This window comes from Theileria parva (assembly GCF_000165365.1).
Source record: "Theileria parva strain Muguga chromosome 4 map unlocalized ctg_529, whole genome shotgun sequence".
Lineage (NCBI taxonomy): Eukaryota > Apicomplexa > Aconoidasida > Piroplasmida > Theileriidae > Theileria > Theileria parva.
In genome coordinates, this window is record NW_876246.1 from 537,541 (window position 1) to 559,698 (window position 22,158).

Consider the following 22,158-nt stretch of genomic DNA (forward strand, 5'->3'; position numbering starts at 1 on the left):
GGTCACACATTTAAAATTTATTTATGTTAACCTCTAGTTACTATTATATAACAAATTCTACACACACAATTATGGCTAATACGTATTAAATTTTATTATATTGGAATTTCCTAGATATAAGTTTTTAATCTGCTAGTTCACCCGTATCTTTGTACCTAATAAAGAATGTTCTTCCCTTGCTTATGGCATCTCCAACTTTGCGATCAAGTTTTTTATCATCTTCTGGATTTTCCTCATCGAATATTATCTCAGCCGATAAGTTGTTGTGGTCTTCCTTGTTCAGAAGATACACCGCTTTTGGTTTTTTGGTAATTTTATTCGCATTTGCATAGCCCTCCAATGCAGACTTGACCGTGAAATTCTTCCAGTCGTTCTCAGGTGGATTCCAAGGGTTCTTGAAGTCTTGAATATCACCATCTAAAGGTTCATCAGATGCCATAACTGGCAAAGTGATATTAACATGCTTCTTCAGTGGCACTGTGAAAGTTGATCCAACCTTTTCAGAGATTATAATTTCATTAACTTCGTCCAAATCCTCACTCATTAGGTATTTCTGGAGCAACTTCTTCATATTGTCTCCGCTTTGTATTCCCTTTCTTATAATTGTTCCCTTCACAATAATATCATACGAACGGCCTGTTCTTGTTTTCACCTTTACCAATACTTTTTTTTCAGGATTTCTTATTACTCTATTGAACAAATCAACTGAACTCATTGATTCATCGCTCGTTAAACCTTTATTCCCTCCTTTCTCTGAGCCAACACTTTCATTAGACCTATTTGATTCATTACCTGTCTCAGATTCAGATTTTCCCTTCATATTTGCATTCGATATAGTTGATTCATTACCCGATCCTACTAGCGATTTTTTTCCACTAACAGTTACATTAGACCTATTTGATTCATTACCTGTCTCAGATTCAGATTTTCCCTTCATATTTGCATTCGATATAGTTGATTCATTACCCGATCCTACTAGCGATTTTTTTCCACTAACAGTTACATTAGACCTATTTGATTCATTACCTGTCTCAGATTCAGATTTTCCCTTCATACTTGCATTCGATATAGTTGATTCATTACCCGATCCTACTTGCGATTTACCTAAACCAACACTTCCATTAGACCTGGTTGTCTCATTACCTAACTCAGATTGTTTGTGTGGCTTAATTTCACCCTCCGAAGATGTACCAACAGGGTTTGTTGGTGTTTTTGGTGGATATGGAGCTGCGTTTTCAGAGTTGACGGATTCTCTGGACCTTTTCAAGGATTCCGATTCAGATCCTGAACTTAAACTCGATTGTCGGATACCAGGAGGAAGAACTCCCAACTTGGCAGGGCTAGGAGAATTCTTGGTTTTTTTGAAAATCTTCCTTCTACTTGCGAGTGGGTAAGAGTTTTCCTCATCTGATTCATATGAACTGAAATTTACATGAATAACGTTATTTGCATCCTCAGAACTCAGGGCCCTTAAAGCAACATCTCTGAACGTAAGATTTCCGTCAACAGCATGCATGAACTCCCTCCCACGAATGTCAAACTCCTGCTTACTTCCGTCGGCAAGAGTGAAAATACCCTTAATTCTTAACAAAGGATTTTCATCTAGCCTGTTTCTAAGGTTAACCAAATCTTTGTAAGCCGAAACAGGCTTGTTGATTTCATATGGAGCATCTTCTCCCATATCAATATTATAGGTCTGGTGACCTTTTAATGACTGAGTTAGGTTTGAGACTATAAGATGAAGAGCATCTAAACTACCAAGGTGAGTTTGAGGGATTCCCAACCTCAGGAGCATATCCACAACTTCAGGATGACCATTCAAAAGCTGTAGGAATTTAATACTGTCGATTTCCACAAAATCCTTGAAGTTATCTTTGCCCTTGGCATCCAAATAAACATGCGCATCCTTTTTGCTTTTCAAAAAGTCCTCAACATCTTTTCCGACCGTGAATGTTGAGCCATAGTCAACGTTCTTCGATGCCTGGGGTTTGTCGTTTAAATCAACATCAAATTTAAGATTTTCGTGATTTTTTTCTTGCGATATAGGTGTTTCAAAGAATAAAGTCAAAACATGGACGTGGTCCAAATCGCTAACTCCACAAACCTCCAGAAGACTTTCCAAAGTCATTCCGTTCTGAGACGTTCCCAAATTCTCGAGTTTACAATCCCTTTCAAATCCATCAACAATTACCTTGAACTTTCCAACCAGAATTTTGTCCAAGTCACCCTGATTCTTTGAAATCTTTGCAAACAAATTTGTCAAAGGCTGTTGCAAATTACTAATTTGATCACTAGCTGAGACACCATCTTTAGAAAGGATATTCACTGAGAGTTTACGAACCTTTTCAGGGGTTTTTGAATCGTTAACAACTGTGATGAAAAACCCTTTCTTTTTTAGTTCATCTATTGGGTGATGTAACAGTTCCTCTGGCACTTTGTAAGAGGGTAGGAATGTACTCTTACTAGAGAAATAGAACTTTTTGTTGGAGTTTGATGGGTTGTTTCGTAGATCTTCTAAAAAGTCACCCAGAGTTTGTTGTGTATCAGGGAAGTGTAAATTTAGTGCAGTTCCAGGTCCGTTACCTTCAGGGTCATCTTCAATAATGAAAGAGTAGGTTCCACCCAAATCTCTAGATGGATGATTAGAGACTCCTTTTGGAAGTTCATCAATTCCAAATACACCATAATTAGTGTGTACATTCACCTTAAATGGGTTTCCAGGATTAAATTCGTCTTCATTGTTTACTATTTCCCTGAGAAAGTCGTTTAGAGTCTCGGCTCCATTAACTTTGATATCGGGGCCAGTATAACTATAAGGCATGCTAATTCTAACTGGGGATTTTAATTCATTAACACTCTGTGTAACTTTTGTTACGTCCGGAAATTCAGCAGCACTTCCTTTTTGAGGCGCGCTGTAACTTCTATTGTATATTTTGAAAGTCTCATAATTCATGTCGTAAAATACTAAATTATAAACCCTCAGACTCCCATCTTCAACTCCACAGATGTTCAGAACAGACCTCATATCAACGATGTCCAACAACGCAATAAAACGACAATCACCCTGAACTTTATTGATGTATACTCCCCACTGTACACTGTCAAGATATTTACCGTATTTAGATTTAAGTTTTTCAATCATTTCTCCAGGAATACCATCTTTTGGTCGAAGACCTTGGGCTGAAAATACAGCTTTGTCTCCACAAACAACTTTTACGTTAAACGACAAATCCCCATGAATTGAGGGTTCATAGTTAACTCCAAATGACATTGTTGGATTATTGTTAACGTTTTCAATGTTAACACAGTTCTTTAAGAACTCATTCAATGACATTTTAACGAGCTTAGCCAGACTCTCGACACGGCATTGGTGCTTAACACCATTTATCCCAACCTTAACGACATAGCTGTTAACTGCATCCAGATTATTTCCGTGCATAGTCTTCAGATTAAGGATGATTTGCCTCTTAAGCGCATCAAAATTTGTTTTAAAGTCATTCACTGGGTGGACTGTTTCGGATCTCCAACCTCCTGAATTATGGCCATCTTTTGACTCAATTGTGATATTAAGATTATCAACTTTAGTATCAGGAAACAATGTATTAAGGGTTATGTTATGAGGCATATCTTCCATGGTATAGGTTTTTGTTACAAAGTTATGAGAGGGCTCCTCCCCCTTTATTGTAATTTTGTATTTACTAGGTTGAGATGAGTCAATATCCTCATTATCATCGATATATTTTGCGATATCTGGGTAAAGATTTTCATCATAATGAACATTAGTCATGCGATCTTCTTCGTCATAATATATATCCATTGGGATTGTGCTTCCCATTGACGAGTCATATCCAGTTTTTGGACCAACACTCAAATCTATACTTACATGAAAGTGAAAGTAAGACCCATTTTCGGGAATAACTGCTGGAAGATTACAAATTTCGAACACTTTGGACAAATTAGCCTTTCCAAAATCTTTTAATTTTTTCAAGATCTTTGTATTATTACAGGGATACATTCTTCCGTTCTTGATGAGTGATATAGAAATGTCATTAACAGCGTCAACTGAGTCTCCAAACATTTGAACAATCTTTGAATAGAACTCAGCTACGGGAGAATTAAGTGTCCCTACGTTTATCTTGACAAGAGTACTCAAACCCAAGTCCATTTGTCCTTTATATAGTGTAAATTTTGCGATAGGTGAACCCGATGGTGATCCGAGTCCATTTAATAAATTAAAGGCTTCACTTTTCTTCATTTCTTCAGGTGATGCTTTAAAGTTCATTTTAACATGAGAAAAGTCCTTTTGTCTGTCAACACCTTGACAAAGAGCAAACAGTTTTTCAACCGTTAAATTTTTGATCATATAAGCGTCACGAAGTGTCTCCAAAGAACACTTTAACTCTTTACCGTCAACTTCGATTCTTACATGACCCATTTGTTCAGGAGGAACTTGAATTAAAAAGTTTCTAATTTTGGAGTTAAGGGTAGGATGAGGTTCTTTCATATTATCAAATTCAACAGTAACTTCATTTGGTGTATTTGTTGGAGGACCTTCACCGTAATTAATATTAATATCACCATCAGGCCTCACCGCTGCCTGTTTTACAAATTTAACCTTCTTTACATTCTTCAGGTCCTTTATTGGTACGTCTAAAATTTCATCAAAATGAACAGGTTTATCATTTTCGTCAAATCCAATTACAGTGTAGGAGTGCATTGGAGAAAGGCCAAAATCTATAGGTTCTTCCACGGCCCTGAGGAAAAACTCCCTAATGGTTTCGCGAGGCTTAGGCTGAATTACAACATTTTCAAAAGTAGGCATAGGAGGTCTTGACCCATCTTCTTTCATTGTGAACCTAATTTTCATTGTTTCATCCTGCTTAGGCTTCCTCTTGATGAAATCCTCAAAGTTTACATCATGGTCATGATCATCATAAAACCTCAAGTCTTCGATATCATCATAGCTTGGAACCGATGAGAAATTTTTATAAATCAAGTTCCTAACTTCAGACGGAGATAAATAATCAGCATTAATAAGATGCGACTCTTTGTCGCCAGAGTCCTTACTTATTACTACTTTGTATCTCCCATGGTTTCTTTGACGTTCGGACAAATTATCACTCTCGTCACTCGTCATTAGAATGAAAACCATTGATCTTATTTCTGATACATGGACGTTAAGTGCAGATTCTATAAGCCTGAAGTTTGCATTAGTTGGAAGCTCGTCACAATTAAGCCTACGCCCATCAACCGTACGCACTTCTTTAAGTCGTACTCCTTGTGTGTATAACTTTCCAGTTTTTAAGGGTTTTATAACAAGTTCCTCATATTTACCTTCTTTCTTTAAAATACTTATCAAATGATCTATAAAGTCTTGAATAGGAAATTTTACTAATTTAGGTGGTAATGGTCTACACCTTCCGTTACTGTCCTTAGATAAACAAAAAGTATATTCTCGTCCTGTTAATGGATCCTTCCAAATCATTTCAAAAGGATGATCTGAAACACCTATTCTTATCCTGGAACTTCTATCATACAATCCGTTTGTCCCCAGTTCATCATCTTCATAAATTTTACCTGCTGAATCTGAGACTACAGTATAGATTTCTTCCATTCTTCTGGGATCCTCTTCAAGCCAACTTCTTATCTTCGGGTTATGTCTAACACTTTTAAGGACCTCCGTTCTCAGTTCATTCATACTTTCTCTAGGATGTACTTTAACATGGGTTGTAAACTCCATACCGTGCACGTCCCCATCTACCTCTACATCTCTAGCAAGTCCTGTATTAAGTACGAATTTATCTACTTCAGGACCTCCCTCCCAAAACTCCCTCATTTCATTATGCTTCGAGTTCTTAATGTCGAAGTGGAGACCAGGTATATGCCCTTTATATCCCTTCTTTTTTAGAGCTTTCCTAACTAATCTTTCGATCTCTTCATCTGATGCTCCGTAGTCCGCGTTTACTGTGAATCGCAGTACTCTACCGTTGTCGTATTCAAATTCAACCGGGATTTCCATTCTGAGATCCGTTTCTGCTGTAATTTGATCAGCTCTAGTTCCAGGTGGGAAATGACCATTTTCATCAGTATTAAGGTCCACATTAAAGTTTATTTTCTTCTTTTTATTCATTGGATGAACTTTTACAGTCCGAATATGTTCTTCTGGTCTAAGTATATGTTTTTCATGAAGTTTTTCATCTACGGCCTCTGTAAAGTCCCTCTTGGTTGGATTTGTCTTGTTCATTTCTACTCTAAATTTATCATAATGACCATCCCTATCTCTATATACCACATCAAATTGTGGATTAACTGCAATCCTAAACAATGGAAGAGTTGCTGTCCTTTGCTCCTGCATGACATCTACAACTTCATTAAGAAGCATATCATCAGTTACATTTCTGCCCTTTTTATCACTTAGTTTAATGAAAAACAATTCATTAGGAGACAATATATGTCCATCCTTCAACAATCTATTTAATATTTCTTCCTTTATGTATGACATTTTAACTTTAGGATTGTAATCCACCGAGATTTTGTATTTAACATGCAAAGTACCATCTGGACCATACACCTCCGTATCAAAGTTAAACATGGCCGGTTTATGATTCAAATAATACAAATTAAGAACTTTGCTATCTCTATTTTGACAGGATTCCGATAATGGAATTTCAGTCATTACGGTCACATTTTGATGATCCACTAGATGTTCTAGGTCTTTGTGTTCTTCCAAACATCCCTGGATTGAATATGAATATACTCTATAATCTGGCTTTTTCACGTTAAAATTTTTATTGAAATAATACACTTGTTCTCTACCAAATTTGATAATGGATTTAAGTTTTTGGCTGACGGGGAATGGTTTTGAAATTACCACTCTATCCATAAAATAAATATTTACTGTAACATAGGGAACATAGGTCAAAATCATAATAACTTCCTTGGGATATTTTTCAAAGAAATCAAATACATAATTTTTCAGATCCATAAACTTATCGTTCATTCCCACCAGACAATATGTAGTTGAATCATCCTTTGTAACTGTACTACAGAAATTTTCCATCCTCTTCCTAGTTTTCAGCATATCCTTAAAATATTTTACATCCACGTATCCTCCGTCATAAGTATAACTCTCAACAATACCAGAAAAAGGCCTTTTAATGTGAATTAAGAGATGAATAGATGGTCTAACTATAACCTCGACGTTTTTAGTTCCATTTTCCACCAAATGTTTCATGTAGTTAAAAGCTTTAGTATCATCACTATATTTACGACCATTTACGGATTTTATCCTGCAGTCATGTAACGGATCCAATCCTATTGTTTTCATTACTTCACTCTTAAATGTAAAGGCATTGTCGAACTGTTCGTGAAAAGCCATGCCATCTGTACTCATATTGATATTTCTAAGAACTCCTTTCTCAAATCCAGCTATTTTGACTGCTATTGGTGTCTATAAAATTTGTTAAACTAAATAAAACATTACATCTCCTGGAAATCCATCGGCTTTAACATCGAAATTACAATCCAAGTGAATTTGTCCTCTACTTTTTTGTTTAGAAAGTGACACCCACTTAACTGTACAACTTGCTGTGTTCTTTGAGAGATGGTCCAACAAACTTATTGAGTTTTCATCTAAAGTTTCAAGCTTGAACTTTGCGCTTAAAACGCCATTTCTTTGTCTCAAATCCAATACATCACTATCTCTTTCAATAGTCACATTTTTAAAGGTATGTGCCTGATGCGGGTGAAACTACAGACAAATTATAATTAAAACAACTTACTGTATGTTTCGGCGCCGTTAAATCTTTAAAGTTTCTAAAAACCTGTTTACCCACGTCAGTAAATTTTAGCGTAGGTCCCGGGCCTTCCGGGAAACCTCTACTTTCAAAGTCATCCTTAAATGAAGATTTTAATTCTTGATCAAATGAAGATAATCCATGTACTTTCTTAGCTCCAGGATCATACTCTTTGTGTGGTTTACCTTTTAAACCTATTTCTGGTCCATGCCCTGGAAACATTCCGAATCCTTTATTTGGAGTCTGTTTTGGACTAAAATCATGGTGTTTGGGAGTAAATTCTTGTTTAGGTTCAGGAATTTTAAAAGCACTTCCTCTTGTAAACTTAGGCCTTGGGCCTAAGGGATGTTTTTGTTCTTCACTATTACTCCGACCATTAACAGTGTTAAATATTCCATTCCTTGTTGGCTTATGAGTAGGCTGTTCATCTTCAGAATCAGAACTTGAGTCTGAATCGGAGTCTGACTCCGAGTCGGAATCCTGTTTATACTTATAATTTACTTGGGAAAAGTGTGCAGGTTTTGATTCGGTCCATGTATTGGTTCCCATTTTTCTTTTTTCAACTGGAACAGACTCTGACTCAGAGTCGGAATCCTGTTTAGAATTATAATTTACTTGGGAAAAGTGTATAGGTTTTGATTCGGTCCATGTATCGGTTCCTATTTTTCTTTTTAGAACTTTGACATCCTCAGTTTTGGTAGAATCAAGCTATGGAAAACAAATTAATATTTCATTATTTTACCTGTATTAAACTAGTTGGTTTTTCATCTATGAGATCGTAATTAATGTACAATGGCGAGGCTCCCAAACTAACTGAAAGGCCTGAAAATAAAATTATCCAGCTTACAATTACCTAATCCTTCTTCCTCAGTATGCGCTTTAGCAAAATTTAAAAAATCTCCTTTTATCAGTGATAAATATATAATAAATGGGATTATAAGGTAGACGGTTCTATTATGTCTGCCCAGTCTTATCTTTTCGTTGTATACATGTTTTCTATGTAAAGAAAGTCCGTAACAACTTCCTTTCTTTACAGTACAGTGATATGTTTCTAGCATCTTTAAATCAATACAGGATTACATATCATTACCGATAATTTAGACATTTTTGTTTTAAATTTTAGTCTACTTATTACTAATAATTTGCCAGTTATTGTTAAAAACTTCAATGCCAATCATTTTAAGACTTTTAAAAATCATACAAAAGCTTCTTTTGCTCTAAATAATGCATTAAAATGTGTTAGTCTATTATATAGGTGGGAGAAAATAGTTTTAGCAATTCGGACTACAAAACGGTTTAATTTCCCAATTTCGCAAAAAACGTTTATTTAAAAATTTAAACATGTATTCACAATATAAAACGTCAAATTAACCTCATTTGACTGAAATTTGTGAGTTCTAGACAAAACTAAATCGGCACAAAGAATTATGAAGTCAATGGTTATTTAATTACACATTGTAGTCACATTTTAAGAACCAATTTTGTTAAATAAGAAATTACAATACTTACTTTATTTATTTGGATTAATGCTCGTTTATGAGATTATTCAATACACATGTACTCTCGAAATATGCGAGAATTAGTTAAATACTTAAATACCAAACAAAAAATCTAGTTATAATACACATAAAATATGGTACAACAAATGTTTACATGAACTAAGGGTCTATTTCTGAAAAGGGGTCATATTACGAATCTACGTTGGTTTGAAGTCAGTGCGTAAAAGTGCAACAGAAAATCTATATAATTTAAGAGTCATAACACTCGAACTTAATGTTTTAGAATAATTAAATATTTTTTTTTGGTTAGAATATTTGTAAAACTGGAGGTTTGTGATATATGTGTGGAATCATATCAATATTCCATGGTTTAGACATTTTGTGGATAATTAAATTTTTACAAATCTTCTTAGTTATTAAGTCTGGGTCGCATTTTAATTAATATAAATTTATTTAATGTCTATAATACAACTCATAACAGCTCAGTTGTTGGATACACGATACACGATACACGAGTTAAACCTTAACAGATTATGAAAGATGTACTCTAAATAAAACAAATAGTGTTTGAAAAATTAGGCGATTTATAGAAAACTACAATCTTCTTCCTCTTCTTCCGCACTTTCTTCTGGTAGAATCCGTTGGAATTGGGGTGACGTCCTCAATTCTTCCAATCTTTAATCCAGAGCGTGCGAGTGATCTATAGGTAATTTGAAAAATTAATTTCATACCTCAAAGCTGATTGTGCTCCTGGTCCTGGAGTCTTTGATCTAGTTCCACCAGTTGCGCGTAGTTTAACATGAACTGCTGTGATTCCAAGCTCCTTAGCTCTGGCGGCTGCATCTTGAGCGGCCATCATTGCAGCATAAGGGCTAGACTCATCACGATCAGCCTTTACTTTCATACCTCCTATGTTTTATGAGTGATTATTTTGGGTATTAAGTTTACCTGTTACTCTGACGAGGGTTTCCCTTCCAGACAAATCAGTTATATGTATAAAAGTGTCGTTGAATGATGCAAAAACATGAGCTACGCCAAAAACATGTTCACCCTTTACTTGTGGTCCCAGGGTAGTAGGGACTTCAGCGACTTGGGTTGCTGTTCTTTTTGCTGAACTCATGGTAACCTAAAAATTAAGAATCCACCAAGTAATAAAATACTAATAGATTTAATTAAATATGAAATTTAGAACAAACAAATGATATGACAGAAAATAATAAAAATAACAAATGAGGTATAAATTAATGATATATAAAACGATTATAAAGTAAAACTCACTTTAAATTGTCTTCCTTAGCTACAAACTTATATAAAACTGACCAATAAAAAAATCGATATAAATAATAACTAGGATTTTTTATAAGTGTGAAACTGATAAATATTTTTTATGAAATTATCATAAATTATTATATACCACACGAATATCCCCATCATTGATAAAAGCTTATAAAGATTTAAAACCCTCGATTTGGATTTCAAAATAATTTATTATACTTTTATATATGATAATAACTAGACGTTCTTCTGAAGTATACAGTTACCTGAAAAATAAAGTAGCACAGAGGACTGAGGAGTCAGCTTGTTTCCTTTTACCTTCAAAACATTACTTGCTGAACCAACAGTAAATTTTAGTTGAGAATATTTCTTTGCCAAAATGTTCCAAGCGACTCTCAACAATTTAGACTCTGCTCCAATTTTCAAAATAATAACATATAAATTTTTTGAGTATAAATTAATCAGTCGGAGTATGCTTCAATTACATCTCCAACTTTAATATCATCAAACTCTTCTAGTGTGATCCAACAAGTTTCACCCTTATAAATTTCAATTGGATATTGTATCCCTTTTGTCGATGTTGATATTTTCCCCTAAATTTAATTTCAATTCATAAAGCTTACATAATAAAATATACGATCTCCTCTTATGATTCTAACATTTAAGAATGGATTGATCTTTCCGTATGTTACTACACACCGTCCCGCGTTCTTATCCTAAACCATATTTACTAAGTTTAAAAGTTACCTCAGAGTCCTTAGCCACTTCTTTAACTTCTGCCTTTCCATAAATGGTTACAATTCTGTTCTGGCCAGCAATCCTGATAAGTTCATCCCATGCCATTTCGAGTATATTATCAATTTTTTCTCCCTTAATAAGTTTAATATTTTTTTCTGATAGTTTTTTCTAAAGTGTTTTAAATGTTAGATTGTTGCTAAGTACCTGCATTGCTTTTGAAATTTTATAATTGAATGCAATCGCTACTCCAGGCCGTTTGATCATATAGACATCATCCTGAAAATATTAATGAAGGTAGGATAAATTACCTGTTTTAAGGTTTTGGTATTTGCATCCAACACATTATATTTCCAAATGTGATTAATTCCATAGGAGATCATGCTTTTAATTTGTTTTCTTAATGTCTCAGCTATATTAATTTCATCTGCCCTAATGATTGCATCGACATATAAACAATGATTAGTATACACACCATGAAATGTTTGAAATGATTTTGATATTAGAGGATATGTTAGTTCTTGTTCAGGGGTTATCATATCATGTATAATATCGTCATCAACATTACAATCGATATTTGGAACAGTATTGGTTGTGTTTAATAAATTATTTAAACATTCTGTACCGAAAGTTACTCCTGTGTTGTTGCTTACATCTGTATTGTTGAATAGAAAACATTCCTGGTGATTTTGTTTTCTACTGAGTATACATTTGGATGATGGATTAAATACATGATTTACATTTATTCCATGACGATTGGTTGTAATAAAACCTTCAGTGAAAGAAATAAAATAGAAGATAAGGATTAACAAAATGTATTTTAAATTACACGAGAAGAAAATATTAACATCTTTATTCATTTCTTTAAATTAACAACAGACTATATTACACATTAAAATGAAAAATGAGTTATCATTATTATTAAAATATTTGATATTTAACATTTAATTTTAAATAATATTGAAATAATTTACAGTTGGAATATAATATAAAATAATATTAATTTATTGATAAAAGAAGATACTGTGCCACACTTGATAGAATCCTCAGAAAATCACATTTTTTCAATAACCTTCATTAACACACAAATTAATTTTTTATATAAAATTTGAAATTGGGATAGATTAACATACTTCCACAGATTTATCAACACTTCCTTTTAAGTATTTTATTTATTGCACACCTTAAAACATACCACACTTCAAATTAAATTCTTATTTAACTTTATATGTAATTGTTAAATATTATTTTTGTCTTCTCCATTTGATTTTTTGTAAAATTTGTTGTTTTATATATATCATCACATCTCCGCTGATATTGTGTTATGTGTACTCGACATATAAAATACTCTTTTAAAAAAATTGGTGCAATTTTACAAAATAATAACATATTTTATTTAATATAAATAAATTAATCAATTTATGTATGATTCAACGACATCTCCAACTTTAAAATCTTCAAAGCCTTCTAGCGTGATCACGCACGATTCACCTTCAAAAATATCAATCGGATAATCCGTCTCTCTTTTCAATGATGATATTTCACCCTAAATTTAATTTAAATTCTTAAAACTTACAAAAAATAATAACTGATCCCCTCTCATGATTCTAACACGTAAGAACGGATTGATCTTTCCATATGTTACGACACAACCTGCTCCGTTATTTCTCTAAACTATCTTTACTAAGTTTAAAAATTACCTTGTATCTCTTAAATAGTTTGTTAACCTCTGCCTTTCCATAAAGTGTTGGACGACTGTACTCTCCAGCTATCCTCGTGAGTTGTTCCTTGGCCATTTCGACTATATCATTAATATTTTCTCCTCTAATCACTCTTATGTTCTTTTCTGATAGTTTTTTCTAAAGTGTTTTTAAGGATGAATTATTGTTCATTACCTCCAATCCTTTTGATATTGTTGAATTGTATGACACTGCTATTCCAGGCTGTAGATATTTATATGCATCATTCTGAAAATATTAAACAATGTTGGATAAATAACCTGTGTTAATGTGACTATATTGGCATCCAACACGTCATATCTCCACATATTACTAATTCCATCGCACCTCAGCTTTTTAATTTCGGTTTTTATAATTTCTTCTATATTCAATTCATTTGAGCATATGGTTGCATAAACGTATTTAAAGTTATCGAAAAAGACATAAGGGAATCTTTCATATGTGAACACTCTAACTGGATATTGTATTTCATGTTCAGAGGTAAAATTTTGACGTATTAAATCATCTTTGATATTAAATGGAATATTTGGAACAAAAGCATTGGTCGTTTTAGAAAAATTATTCAAACATCCTGTATTGTTGGATAGAAAACATAGCAGTTTATTTTGTTTTGAATTGAAATGATATCTGGATTTTGTTTGATAAAATGAATTATTTAGATTTATTCCATGACGATTGGTTGTAATAAAACCTTCAGTGAAAGAAATAAAATAGAAGATAAGGATTAACAAAATGTATTTTAAATTACACGAGAAGAAAATATTAACATCTTTATTCATTTCTTTAAATTAACAACAGACTATATTACACATTAAAATGAAAAATGAGTTATCATTATTATTAAAATATTTGATATTTAACATTTAATTTTAAATAATATTGAAATAATTTACAGTTGGAATATAATATAAAATAATATTAATTTATTGAAAAAGAAGATACTGTGCCACACTTGATAGAATCCTCAGAAAATCACATTTTTTCAATAACCTTCATTAACACACAAATTAATTTTTTATATAAAATTTGAAATTGGGATAGATTAACATACTTCCACAGATTTATCAACACTTCCTTTTAAGTATTTTATTTATTGCACACCTTAAAACATACCACACTTCAAATTAAATTCTTATTTAACTTTATATGTAATTTTATATGTAATTGTTATGTACTTATTTCTGCATTTCATATTTTTTCAATTTATTACATTTCTTTTCATATCATACAATTATCTTTGTTTTTTTTAGGATTCGTATTTGATATATAAAATATTTGTAAACAGCATCCGCATATTACAAAATAATAACAAATAAATTTTATATCATATTCAAAATTAATCTGAATATGCTTCAATGACATCTCCAACTTTAAAATCATTGAAATTTTCTAGCGTTATCCCACATGTTTCACCTTCACAAATTTCACTCGCCTCTTCTTTGGTTCTTCTCAACGATGATATTTTCCCCTAAATTCAATTTCAATACATAAAACTTACATTAAATAGTATGCGATCTTCTCTAATGATTCTAACATCTAGGTATGGATTTATTGTTCCGTATGTTACTAAACACCCTGCTGCGTTCTTTTTCTAAACAATATTTACTAACTTTAAAAGATACCTTGGAGGCTTCAAATACTTTCAGAATTTGTGCCTTCCCACTGAGTATTCCAAGCCTTTTCTCTCCAGCTATTTTCCTTAATTCTTCCTTGGCCATGTCGACTATATCATCTAACTTTTCCCCTTCAACCACTGTTATGTTCTTTTCTGATAGTTTTTTCTAAAGTGTTTTTAAGGATAAATTATTGTTCACTACCTTCAATGTGTTTGAAATTTTATAATTGTACAAAAGTGCTATTCCAGGGTGTTTAAATATGCTCACATCTTTCTGAAAATCTTAAATGAACACTAATAACTTACCTGTGTTATCTTGGACATGCGGGCATCCAATACTTTATATCTCCATGTATTATTAATTCCATATGACCTCATCTTTTCAATTTCTGTTTTTATTATCTCAACTACTGACTTTAGTTCTGCCCTTATGATTGCATAGGCATATGTGAAGTTTTCCGGATCCATATTCTGAAATGTTTTGTGTGTTTTTTGTCTTACTTGATCTATTATTGCCAACCCAACTCTTATTTTCTCCTGTATATAATCATTTTGTTCCTTTTCGTTTAACTCCTTCCTACTAATCTAAACCATTTTATGTTAATCATCCTTACATCTGAGGCTAAATCAGCTTGTTTTTTGGTTGAAAATGACTGGAAAGGCATTCCGGTATCAAAAGTAGAATCCTTAGAAAAACCATAAGCAAAACCTATTTCAGATGGCTTAACACTGACAAGATCTTCACCATTCTTATCTTTAAGTGATTTCACCCTCATTGTATTTATAGCAGAAGATATATAATCTCCTTTCCTAAAAAACTTTTACTTTTAACATCAAACCTCAATTCCCCGTTCTTGACCAGGATCAGGGCGTAGCATCCAGAAGTTTCGTTCTTTCCTACATCGATGATGTATCCATCTGAATTAGCGGAATCTGGTTTTTCTAATAGCATGTCAGAAGATTCCAGTGAATTTATAAGAATGGTTTCCATAAGGCTGTTTTTACTCGATTCAGTGTCGTTTAATGTTGAATATAGGATCATTTCATATTTTCCTCCATGGTGTTCCAGTTCGCACCCAATATCTGCCAGTTTTGTTGCAACATCTTCAATTGTAGATTGTGTTGACATGTCAAACTTAGTGAGTACAAATATGAATGGCTTGTTTAGTTTTTTGCACTGTTTAATTGATTCTTCTGTTTCTTTAGTTACTCCAGTATCCGCGGAGATTAAAATTAACGCGATATCCGACTCTTTTAGCATATTATCTCTTATTGGAGAAAGTAACCCATTCGCAGGAGTGTCCAATAGGGTTGCTGGGTATTTATGCTCGGCAGTACCGAAATTATAGTTGGTATTTGGGTCTGGTTTTACACCACATAGCGAACTAAATAGCGATGTTTTCCCTGAAGAAGTTCCTCCCAAAATTGCCACTACTGGTTTCCTTGAATGAATTGGCGAATTTTCAGAATTCTAAGAATTCGTGTGAAAATTTAACAGAAAATCTTAAATATTAAAGTTAATAAATTCTAGATATTATATATAAAATTTACATGTAATTTGTTCAGTTCTTCAGCTTCTTCTTCATCAGTTATATGGAATTCACGTTTCTCGATAATTAAGTTACGAAGAATCTTTGCCATTTTCTGAGAAATGCGAACTGAAGGATTAATTATAATTTTAGTCTTGAGTAGGATGTATTTGAGGATAAACTTTAGGTTTCCTTTTAATTCTTTGACATATTCTCTAAGAGTACATTCATCTGGCTCTTGATGTGGCACTTCATCAAACGTTTTACAGATTTTTTGGGAAATTTTATTTATAACAGGTTGTTTATTCTCTGTTGTTACACCTTGCTCAGTTGATATAAATTTCTGCATTGTTAATAATTCCTCACTTATTTCATCTTTCTCAGTTGTTACAAATTCATTTTTATCTACACACAAATGTTTAAATATTCAAATACCCTCAGGTGATATATCATAAACCATTCGATATTTACTTCTCAATTCCAATCCAGTAGGTGAATCAAACGGTATTCTGCAGAGGTATCCTACAATTCTTGGGAAAATGGGTTTATTCAAAACTTCCAATTCCACAATTTCATCATTTTTGAATATCTAAAGATTAATATAATTGTCAAACCAACCTCAGTCATCTTCAATTTAATTGGAAAGGTCAAATATACTCCTGTGTTAACTAGGAATACTTGTGCATAGTTTTCACCATCTTCAAGCTTAAAAATTGCCATGGTATTTGTTACAAATATGGGTCTTCCTCTTACTCTGGATTTATACTTGTAGGTAATTTTTTTGATTTGAGGGTCTAGTGATATCACGAATTTGGGTCTTCCCTTCTCGTCAAATTCCTGCGGTTCTTTTAACCTGAAACTCATCAAGTGGTCTGGTTTGAATAATTCTGACAATTTTAAATCTGAGAAGTCTGGTGGCATGTCCTTAATGCTCACGGATCCCTCAACCTTTTTATCAGCTAGATACACAAGCGCCTCGTATGGAGTGAAAAAGTAGTGGATAACGCCTTGGTAGGTTTCTCCGGGTTTTATTCTCTTGGTCCCTGGCCAATTGTCCTCATCATCATTTATCCAAATCAAATCATCCCTAAGTTTAAATGAAAAATACCTTAATTTTTTGGCTTCCAACTTTTCTTCCTTCCTTTGCAATTTTACTGATTGCAAAGGGCTATTAGGTTCATAAGTCTGATCACTATTCTGAAGTGGTAGTTGAAAGTTGAACCTATTAATTGGATGAATAGGTTGTTGCCAAGGAATTTGAGCATGACTTTGGGCAAATAGAGAACTGCCATATAACTGTGGGACAAGTGGATGTGTATTTAGTTTTCTACTGTACATATTGAATCCATTTTGTTGATATGTATTGCGATAATTGATCATATTAAATGGAATATTTTGTTTATGATAATAAGGTTGAATTGGTAAATTATTAAGTCCAACAGGAAAGTTTGTATGTGGATTGATGCGATTATATGCAGGTTTAAATTTTGGAGTATGATTAAAATTAGGATAATGTGTAAATCCATATAGTTCTGTATTAGAATCATGTTTAATATTAAATGGAATATTTGGAACAAAAGTATTGGTCGTTTTAGAAAAATTATTCAAACATCCTGAATTGTTGGATAGAAAACATAGCAGTTTATTTTGTTTTGAATTGAAATGATATCTGGATTTTGTTTGATAAAATGAATTATTTAGATTTATTCCATGACGATTGTTAGAAATAACAGATTCTGTGAAATAAATAAAATGAAATAAAAACAGAATTAGTAAAATGTATTTTAAATTACAATAGAAGACAATATTAATAAATTTGGACATTTCATTAAATTAACAACAGACTATATTACACATTAAAATGAAAAATGAGTTATCATTATTATTAAAATATTTGATATTTAACATTTAATTTTAAATAATATTGAAATAATTTACAGTTGGAATATAATATAAAATAATATTAATTTATTGAAAAAGAAGATACTGTGCCACACTTGATAGAATCCTCAGAAAATCACATTTTTTCAATAACCTTCATTAACACACAAATTAATTTTTTATATAAAATTTGATATTGGCTTGGATTAACATACTTCCAAAGATTTATCAACACTTCCTTTTAAGTATTTTATTTATTGCACACCTTATCTATTTTTCAAGTTATTTATTTTGGATGCTCATTTATTTTTCCATATATGATTTCATAAACCTTTGAATCTTCTATTTCTCTTACTCCATTTGTTTTGCAATATAACATTCCTGAAATGAATATTAACATTTAATGTTTCAACCTTTCATTAAATTCATGTTCCAGTATTTTATTTCATTTAAATGATGAAGCAATTCCAAACATTCACTGAATGTCATAATATCGTTTCTCCTGAAATCAACTTTTAACAACTGATTTACCTATTTGCCTCCTCTAGCAGTGATGTTATTATATTAGTACAAGCATCATTGAACTAACATTTTAATATATTCACATATTGAAAAAATACTTGTTCACATACATTCGGTTCTCTTTTAACTAGTTTACAAATCGACAAAATAATCCTAAGAACGGAAAGCTATTTAATGAAAATACCTCAATATCTGGTTGATATTAAATTTAACGGCGTCGTTTGATAATTTATATAAGAATTGGCTTAACAAAGTAACCGTTTCAGTTTTAATTTCCTTTAAAATATGGAAAATGTTAAACATACATAAAATTCAAAAATGAAAACAAGGTTTTTGATGAAGGAAGTGACGTCTTCTGGAGTACAGGTGAAAGGCTGAACACTTAAATTACGAAAATCTCCTTACTGAATTCAACCAAATATGTATAACTTCATTTAATAATTCGGGGTGAAGGTAATGTGTTAGTGAATCTTCCTTATGCTTGTTATATTCGAGGTAGTTGAAGTGCGATTTCAGGAACAAGGAAATGTCTGTGTTCGTCATATATTTTTTCTATAAAATAATAAAAGTTAGGAAAATAAAACCTGTATAACAATATGTTCAATTATTAGGTTGTGTATTTTATAATCAAATACTCGATTTCTAAAAAATGATTCAGTTGGTCAGAAACCATGTTACATTTCAAATCCCTTGTAAAGAAGTAAGAGGTCATTTACACAGCACTTATAAAAAGGATATTCCTCTGCATCAGATAAATTTGAGTGTTGTAGAATAAAATTTTTAATCTAAAAGATCATGATATATTAATTAACACAAACCATTGGGATAATAAATTTGTATTCAATACCTGCTTTGTTATACGTGAAAAGTATTCTTGAAATTTCAGATACTCTAATTAAAATAATGAGAAATAATATGCTTGATTAACATACTTTAACTCTGGAAGCAAAGAAACTAGTCTTGCAGAACAGCTTGCAAACAATTTAACCGCTGAATCACAATTCTTTTCCTTCCATGATGAAATATCTTCCATTGTCTCGATTAATCTTAATGGAGTCATTTTTGGAACCAGATGCATCTTGTTTGATGCCAGGATTGACAGTGGCTTAACATAATACCGAGACATAAGATCAAAGGCAAATTATATTCGAAAGTTAAATAAATCAACATACTCTCAAATTCTTTTAAACTAAATTGGTAAATACTTATTATGAAATAAATATTATATATGATGATATTTAACTAGATTGATGCCCAATTACGATTACAAGAGTAGTCTTTTATTCGTTAGGTACTTCAATTTCTCCGTTATCTAACTTTTCTTGCAAGTCTCTAGGCTTCTGATTATCAACAGTACAACCTATTGCGCTGCAGGTTCCGAGAACCTCCTTGACAGTTCCCTTCATAGTTCTGGCCATGGAAGTCGGTCTCATTGTCCTTGCAACACCCATTAATTGATCCCATGTCAAATTACCATTATGTTTTATATTTTTAACCTTTTTACGATCCCTTACAGGTTCCTTAAGCTCCTTGATTAATAATGCAGTTGCACTTGGTTTAATTTCAATTTTGGCTTGTCTGTTTTGGATAGTTAACTTGACTGTGACTTTAATTCCTTTCCAATTTGCTGTCTCCTTGGCGATATCATCACCGACTTTTTTAGGTGACATACCCAATGGACCTAACTTTGGAGCAAGAACTGATGAAGGAGCTACTTCTCCACCAAGTTGACGCAAGTAGACTAATAAAATTTATAAGAAGTAAATTATTTCTTACCATATACTACTTCGTTTGGGTCAGGTTTCTTAGCCATTTTGATAAGGTATCTTCCTATAGCAAAAGATATGATAATAAATAAAACGTGCAAATTGGGAAATGTAAAATTTTTATTCAGATAAAATTTATAAAAAATGATAAATATAAGTAATATAAATGTAAATTTATCTATATATTTTTACGTGATTCCACAACCCGCCCCCATCAAACTGAATTGATACTTTTCAAAACACATGATTGGCCTATATACCTCACCATTTTTGTTTTTGTTTACACTCAATTGTATCAAAATTTTCACTAATTCGTTCTTCTGTCACTAGAGATTTACACATACTTAATTATCAAGTCTGATGAATAATCTTTAGGTAGAAATTTAGTATAATTGTTAAACCAGATTAAATACAGTTAAGTTAAAACTGGAAGTTTCTAGCCCACATAGATGGAGTGTTTTTTTCATTGTTGTTACCTAATTTCATATTGTTATTAAATCCTAATCCATTAAATAATGATCCTGGATTAAATCCAGATTCTGGCAATGGTGGTGGTATCAAGTGTGGAACTTTATGCTCAGCTTTTGGCCCTTGCATATTCATAGCTTCTGGCCTTCCAAATGGCAATGGTTGTCCTCCGTATTCCATTCCATCGCCATTCATTAATCGAGCGTTTGCTTTCATCTGTTAAAATTTGAACTAATTAATAAATTACCCTATTGTTTTTTATAAATTGCGCTATTACATCAATAAAGAATATTGCAAGGGTTGAACAAAATAATGTAAGATTTGAGATAAGTGCTACCCTGTAGCAGCTTGCCACGTATGGAAAAGGCATCTGAATGTTCTATATTTCGTTTAGAACATACCATTTGTGTTCTTACTGCCGTTAACCACGTTTTGTGTGTAACTCTGTTCCACCATAACGTGCTACCGAATCCGAGGGCCCCTGCAATAATCCAAACGAACTAAATTGATATGAATGTACTAAACCTTACCGCTATTATTATGGTCTTTCCCCAAAAGAAGTACCATATTATTCCCAAAGCAACAAAAACTGTACATACTACGAGTATAAGTAGCAACTGAAGATGTTTTGAGGAGTAATTGTGACTTACAATGCTGTTGTACCCAAGTAAGTTTTCGTATACTCTTATTCTGGCTGAAATCCCATCTCTACAGGCAGCAGGACACTCGTTTACAAAGAAATTTTTGTACCCACCCCTGTGATTTTGGCTCGAATTTTGTATTGCCATATAACCCTTCGCCTACAATGTGTGATAAAATTTAATGTTTAAACTAACCTTAACGTTACTAACTCTTCTAGACCAAGTCTGTTTTGCCATATAGTTGTCGTAAACTACTTGGTAGAGCCCATATCGTGTCTCGTCCACAGTGTGTTGACGCTTGCTTGCTTTGTGAATGTAGTTATATGCTAAATTGAATTTTATACTATGTAAACTCACTAATGGGCCCTGCTTCTCTCCAGTTTGGAAACAAAATGCTGTAGGCCATACAAGCTACATATGCTGAAGCAATACCACAACAAATAAGCCATACCGCTTTCTGAATTGGGTTGGAATCCTTGTCCCCCCCGTATCCTTCTCTCGTTCTTGCCATGATTAAAATTTATATTTTATGTTGCACATCCGATTTTTTAAAAAATTTGTTTCAATTTAAATATTTGATTAAATCAATTCCATCTATGTTTCTAGGTATTTTTACTTCGATTATCCACTAAATGGCCTGGATTCCTAGTGTTAAAAAAACAAATATTTTTCAAATATCAGATTACTACGAT

General features: G+C 32.5%; 9 protein-coding genes across 9 annotated transcripts; all 9 read right to left on the reverse strand.

Moving 5' to 3' along the window:
* Positions 1-109: 109 nt before the first annotated feature.
* TpMuguga_04g00275 (uncharacterized protein) lies at positions 110-6,676 on the reverse strand (the record flags this gene model as incomplete). Its single annotated transcript, XM_061305957.1, has 1 exon — positions 110-6,676. One exon carries the CDS (start codon positions 6,674-6,676, stop codon positions 125-127), a length of 6,552 nt encoding a protein of 2,183 aa, XP_061161124.1. The 3' UTR covers positions 110-124.
* A 786-nt stretch (positions 6,677-7,462) lies between these two features.
* Positions 7,463-8,345, reverse strand: TpMuguga_04g00276 (uncharacterized protein; the record flags this gene model as incomplete). The annotated part of the gene is made up of 2 exons (XM_758818.1): positions 7,463-7,750; positions 7,782-8,345. 2 exons carry the CDS (start codon positions 8,343-8,345, stop codon positions 7,463-7,465), a joined length of 852 nt encoding a protein of 283 aa, XP_763911.1.
* A 1,512-nt stretch (positions 8,346-9,857) lies between these two features.
* Positions 9,858-10,689, reverse strand: RPS14B (40S ribosomal protein S14-2). The gene is made up of 4 exons (XM_758819.2): positions 10,574-10,689; positions 10,244-10,421; positions 10,027-10,204; positions 9,858-9,995 (listed from the first exon to the last, which is right to left on the reverse strand). The coding sequence occupies exons 2-4, from the start codon at positions 10,413-10,415 to the stop codon at positions 9,890-9,892; spliced, it is 456 nt and encodes a 151-aa protein (XP_763912.1). The 5' UTR covers positions 10,416-10,421; positions 10,574-10,689; the 3' UTR covers positions 9,858-9,889.
* Positions 10,690-10,957: 268 nt separating this feature from the next.
* Positions 10,958-12,280, reverse strand: infB (putative integral membrane protein). Its single transcript, XM_061305958.1, has 5 exons — positions 11,617-12,280; positions 11,513-11,584; positions 11,318-11,476; positions 11,194-11,286; positions 10,958-11,163 (listed from the first exon to the last, which is right to left on the reverse strand). Exons 1-5 carry the CDS (start codon positions 12,163-12,165, stop codon positions 11,032-11,034), a joined length of 1,005 nt encoding a protein of 334 aa, XP_061161125.1. The 5' UTR covers positions 12,166-12,280; the 3' UTR covers positions 10,958-11,031.
* A 415-nt stretch (positions 12,281-12,695) lies between these two features.
* On the reverse strand, positions 12,696-13,938 carry infB (putative integral membrane protein). The gene is made up of 5 exons (XM_061305959.1): positions 13,305-13,938; positions 13,201-13,272; positions 13,006-13,164; positions 12,882-12,974; positions 12,696-12,851 (listed from the first exon to the last, which is right to left on the reverse strand). The coding sequence occupies exons 1-5, from the start codon at positions 13,821-13,823 to the stop codon at positions 12,720-12,722; spliced, it is 975 nt and encodes a 324-aa protein (XP_061161126.1). The 5' UTR covers positions 13,824-13,938; the 3' UTR covers positions 12,696-12,719.
* Positions 13,939-14,380: 442 nt separating this feature from the next.
* Positions 14,381-18,012, reverse strand: infB (small GTP-binding domain protein; the record flags this gene model as incomplete). The annotated part of the gene is made up of 11 exons (XM_061305960.1): positions 14,381-14,512; positions 14,543-14,635; positions 14,667-14,825; positions 14,862-14,933; positions 14,966-15,130; positions 15,161-15,244; positions 15,274-15,469; positions 15,499-16,130; positions 16,211-16,593; positions 16,624-16,777; positions 16,807-18,012. 11 exons carry the CDS (start codon positions 18,010-18,012, stop codon positions 14,381-14,383), a joined length of 3,276 nt encoding a protein of 1,091 aa, XP_061161127.1.
* A 124-nt stretch (positions 18,013-18,136) lies between these two features.
* Positions 18,137-19,811, reverse strand: TpMuguga_04g00281 (uncharacterized protein). The gene is made up of 11 exons (XM_061305961.1): positions 19,524-19,811; positions 19,410-19,482; positions 19,270-19,376; positions 19,176-19,233; positions 18,997-19,143; positions 18,897-18,965; positions 18,776-18,867; positions 18,690-18,744; positions 18,601-18,653; positions 18,483-18,571; positions 18,137-18,450 (listed from the first exon to the last, which is right to left on the reverse strand). Exons 1-11 carry the CDS (start codon positions 19,715-19,717, stop codon positions 18,356-18,358), a joined length of 1,032 nt encoding a protein of 343 aa, XP_061161128.1. The 5' UTR covers positions 19,718-19,811; the 3' UTR covers positions 18,137-18,355.
* A 12-nt stretch (positions 19,812-19,823) lies between these two features.
* On the reverse strand, positions 19,824-20,554 carry RPL12C (60S ribosomal protein L12-3). The gene is made up of 2 exons (XM_758824.2): positions 20,368-20,554; positions 19,824-20,332 (listed from the first exon to the last, which is right to left on the reverse strand). The coding sequence occupies exons 1-2, from the start codon at positions 20,402-20,404 to the stop codon at positions 19,872-19,874; spliced, it is 498 nt and encodes a 165-aa protein (XP_763917.1). The 5' UTR covers positions 20,405-20,554; the 3' UTR covers positions 19,824-19,871.
* A 192-nt stretch (positions 20,555-20,746) lies between these two features.
* Positions 20,747-22,051, reverse strand: TpMuguga_04g00283 (putative integral membrane protein). Its single transcript, XM_061305962.1, has 7 exons — positions 21,824-22,051; positions 21,662-21,792; positions 21,476-21,625; positions 21,356-21,442; positions 21,227-21,325; positions 21,073-21,195; positions 20,747-21,041 (listed from the first exon to the last, which is right to left on the reverse strand). Exons 1-7 carry the CDS (start codon positions 21,975-21,977, stop codon positions 20,778-20,780), a joined length of 1,008 nt encoding a protein of 335 aa, XP_061161129.1. The 5' UTR covers positions 21,978-22,051; the 3' UTR covers positions 20,747-20,777.
* Between the last annotated feature and the right edge of the window lie 107 nt (positions 22,052-22,158).